The 3,353-nt window shown below is 50.2% G+C and overlaps 1 protein-coding gene across 1 annotated transcript in view; it reads left to right on the top strand.

The window, feature by feature from the left end:
• The window catches only part of LOC109299078 (elongation factor 1-alpha-like), an 8,753-nt gene extending 5,928 nt beyond the window's left edge, over positions 1 to 2,825 (top strand). Inside the window, exons 3-6 of the mRNA XM_019519584.1 lie at positions 556 to 706; positions 1,424 to 1,680; positions 2,025 to 2,259; positions 2,534 to 2,825. Coding sequence (XP_019375129.1) covers positions 556 to 706; positions 1,424 to 1,680; positions 2,025 to 2,259; positions 2,534 to 2,649 — 759 coding nt within the window. The 3' untranslated portion in view covers positions 2,650 to 2,825. The remainder of the gene's footprint in view (positions 1 to 555; positions 707 to 1,423; positions 1,681 to 2,024; positions 2,260 to 2,533) is intronic.
• The last annotated feature ends 528 nt before the right edge of the window (positions 2,826 to 3,353 follow it).

Below are 3,353 nucleotides of genomic sequence, written 5' to 3' on the forward strand. Positions count from 1 at the left end.
CCGGCGACAACCTCGCCCTGCCTAGCCAGAAGGTAGCGGCGGGCGCGGCTGCTGGGCTGTGAGGGAAGGAGGGGGAGGCCTGTGCTCGTGGCAACAGCTGGCGCGGCTGAGACGCCCCTGGCTGCAAAAAGCCAAGATCCCCGTGGCTTCCCTCGCAGCTGTGCTCCCTACACAACTGGGAGCTGAGGGAGCTCACCTGGGGCAGGAGCTGCTGCAGTGGGCCACCCCGGCAGCTACCAGCCATGCAGCTGCCCACATGGAGCAGTGCTGGGGGAAGCCCACCTCCCTCCCAAGCAACCCCTCTGGGGTGGGGGGTAATGGCTGGTGGGGACAGAGGAGCTGGGCTGCAAAGATGGGGAGGCCTCGCATGGTCTCCAGCATCTGCATGCTGGGAGCGCAGTCCCCAGGGCCAGGGTGGGTGAGGGGTCCAGAGCTTGGTGGGAGGCACCAGTCTAGTCCAGGCTAGATAGTGGGGAAAGGAGCTGGTGCCCGCTGGGGAGCGGCTTGGCTCTGGGAGCTCTTGGTCCATCCCAGCTGTTGCTGCTTCCCCTGCAGATGAGCTGGTTCAAAGGCTGGCAGGTCAAACGGAAGGAAGGTTATGGGAAGGGACAAACTCTTCTGGAAGTGCTAGACTCTCTTCTGCCTCCCGTGCGTTTGAGTAATAAGCCCTTGAGGCTGCCTCTGCAGGATGTCTACAAGATTGGAGGTTGGTCTTAGGAAGGGGCTGGGTCCTGGGACTTCCTTATGGGACTGCTGGGGGAAGAAGGGAGAGGAGGCATGAACCCAAGTAGATCTGAGGTGTTTTTTGCTTGTGCCCCTCACAAATAGCCTTCACGAAGAGAAGTCTTTGCTTGCTCCTAGCCCTGTCACAGCTGGAAATAAGTAACACCACCAACCTGGGCACTAGTTTGGTCCAGTAACCTTGGCTTATGCCTTGTGGCATCTTCTTACTTTGCTGTTGTTTCATCTGCTCTATAGTAGCTATCAACTGTGTTGCCTTCCTGGTAAGTGGCATCAGAGATGTCCTCACCTCTTTGCACAAGCTGACTTCCACCTGCTGACTTCATAAGGAAGTCCCTGTGGAGCTCCCCCGAGTGCGTGCCTGCCATGTCACCAGTGCTTCTTGCTGGAGACCACCACCCTGGATCTCCTTGTTGGCAATGAAGCTACTCGCCCAATCTGGAACTTCATACCTGCTTGTTTTGGAAGATATGAAATTCCCTGTTGCACTTCTTGCAGCTGCATAGCCACGGATACCTTTCTGGCCCTTGGAGGGTCAACTTTCCTCTCGAAGGAGAGAACTCTGAAGTTGCTTACCTGCCCTGTCCTGGCCAGGAGAGCTTATTCTGCTGTACTACCTGTGCTTCATATAGTCGGCTCTGACAAACGCATTTAACGTGTGTGACTTTGGTTTTTTCTCTAGGAGTTGGTACTGTACCTGTGGGGAAGATAGAGACTGGCATTCTCAAACCAGGCATGACTGTCTCTTTTGCCCCCACAAACCTATCGGGAGAGGTCAGATCCATTGAAATGCACCATGAGCCACTGGAAGTGGCTTTTCCTGGCTATAACATAGGCTTCAACGTAAAAAACATTGCAGTCAAGAACCTGAGACGGGGCCATGTAGCTGGTAACTCCAGGAACGATCCTCCTGCAGCAGCAGCTCACTTCATAGCCCAGGTACTGAGATGCATTTGCGGGCAGAGTAAGGTTGATTTGTTTGCTGTTCTGGAGGCCTCCCATGAAGGGCCAACAGGTATTTGGGATGAGCAATGAGGAAGCTGCAGTTTTTGGAGGGTGTGTCTTTTGAAACGGTACTTCCAGGAGGCCTAAAGTAGGGGATGGGGAGGTGTTTTAAAATCTATTCATAGGGTAAATGCTGGACGTATAAGTGCTAAAGCCGATGCTTCAGATGGTTGCCAACTGAAGCAGCTTGACAGTGTCAAGAAATCTTGGGCATTCTCCCCTAAATCACAGAGGTGAAAAGCCCTCCACTTTATTCCTGGGATGTTTCTGGATCCTAGGTGATTATCCTGAACCACCCTGGCTTCATCAGGGCCGGCTACTCCCCAGTGATAGACTGCCACACGGCTCATGTCACCTGCCAGTTTGCTGAACTCTATGAGAAGATCGACCGTCGCTCTGGGCAGAAGCTGGAGGATAGTCCATCTATGCTGAAGTCTGGGGACTCTGCTCTCATTAGGCTTATACCTAGGAAGCCCATGTGTGTGGAAAGGTTTTTTGACTTTCCATCCTTGGGTAAGTATCTGGAGTCCATGACAATGCTGCCTACTAGCTGCTAGTGCTTTCTCCTTTGCCTTCATAGTGAAAATGTAAATCAAAGTACCTAGTCCCTGACTGGGGTCCATTTGGACTGCTCTCCACTCCCAGTAAGATCCACAACCTAACTTCCATAAATGGCTATTTCTGGACTAAAGGAACCCTGGCATCTGCAGGAACAGAGCCTGTCTTGCTTAATGGAGTCAAAGATAGCTAACCCTAGTTTGGCTTAGTTTTTGTTTTTTCATTTCAGGTCGCTTTGCAGCTCGGGATTTGAAGCAGACTGTTGCAGTTGGAGTCATCAAATCAGTGGAAAAGAAATCCACAGGCTCTGCTAGAAAACAAGTGCAGAAAGCTCTGCTTATCTAGTGGAGTGCTGCCAGCTGTGTGAGAGGTTAAGTTTTACAAGCTACCTTCATAGAGAAATGTTCATGGCTTGTGGGATTGGTTTTGGGTTTTTTGTTTAACCTCAAGTTGAGGATCTCTTATGTTTAATGCCGTGGGATTATTCAGTGTTTGAACAATTAAAAGTCTCATCTGCTCAGCCTTACTTGCATTTGTTACAAAAGCCACCTTGGACATAATATCCTTACTCTGCACCCTTGAAAAGGGCTGGGTCTGGCCTCTCAGTCCTTCTGTAGAGACCTTGAGCCCTTTCGAATAAAATCCCAAGGACAGCTTCATGCAACAACTGGCACATGCTGTAACTTGCACCTTTCTTAAAGCAAGCTTAACAAATTTTAGTTATAACTGCGCATGGCCTCTACTTCTGCTTAAGTGACTAAATGTAATGTTCCCTAGTGAGCTTCCAAAAGACTCCTTTGAATGAGGAAGTGCATCTTGTCTGTAGAGCAGGCTGTAACAAAGCCTAGGCTGCAGCTAGTTTGTGGAAGTACTATTTGCTGACTGCTTACCTAGGTTCTCTTTTTGCATTTTTGTGTCTCTCTTTTTACCTTTTCTGTTCCCTTCAGGGGAATGCAGGTTGGAAAGCCAAAGGTTGAGTGAGTTATTTGATATTAGGAGTAGTCTGCCTCTAACATGGCCACATCTTAAAATGGAAATCCATAATGAAG

The sequence above is a fragment of the Gavialis gangeticus genome, unplaced genomic scaffold (assembly GCF_001723915.1).
Source record: "Gavialis gangeticus isolate Ggan-Ray unplaced genomic scaffold, GavGan_comp1, whole genome shotgun sequence".
In the NCBI taxonomy this organism is placed as follows: Eukaryota; Metazoa; Chordata; order Crocodylia; family Gavialidae; genus Gavialis; species Gavialis gangeticus.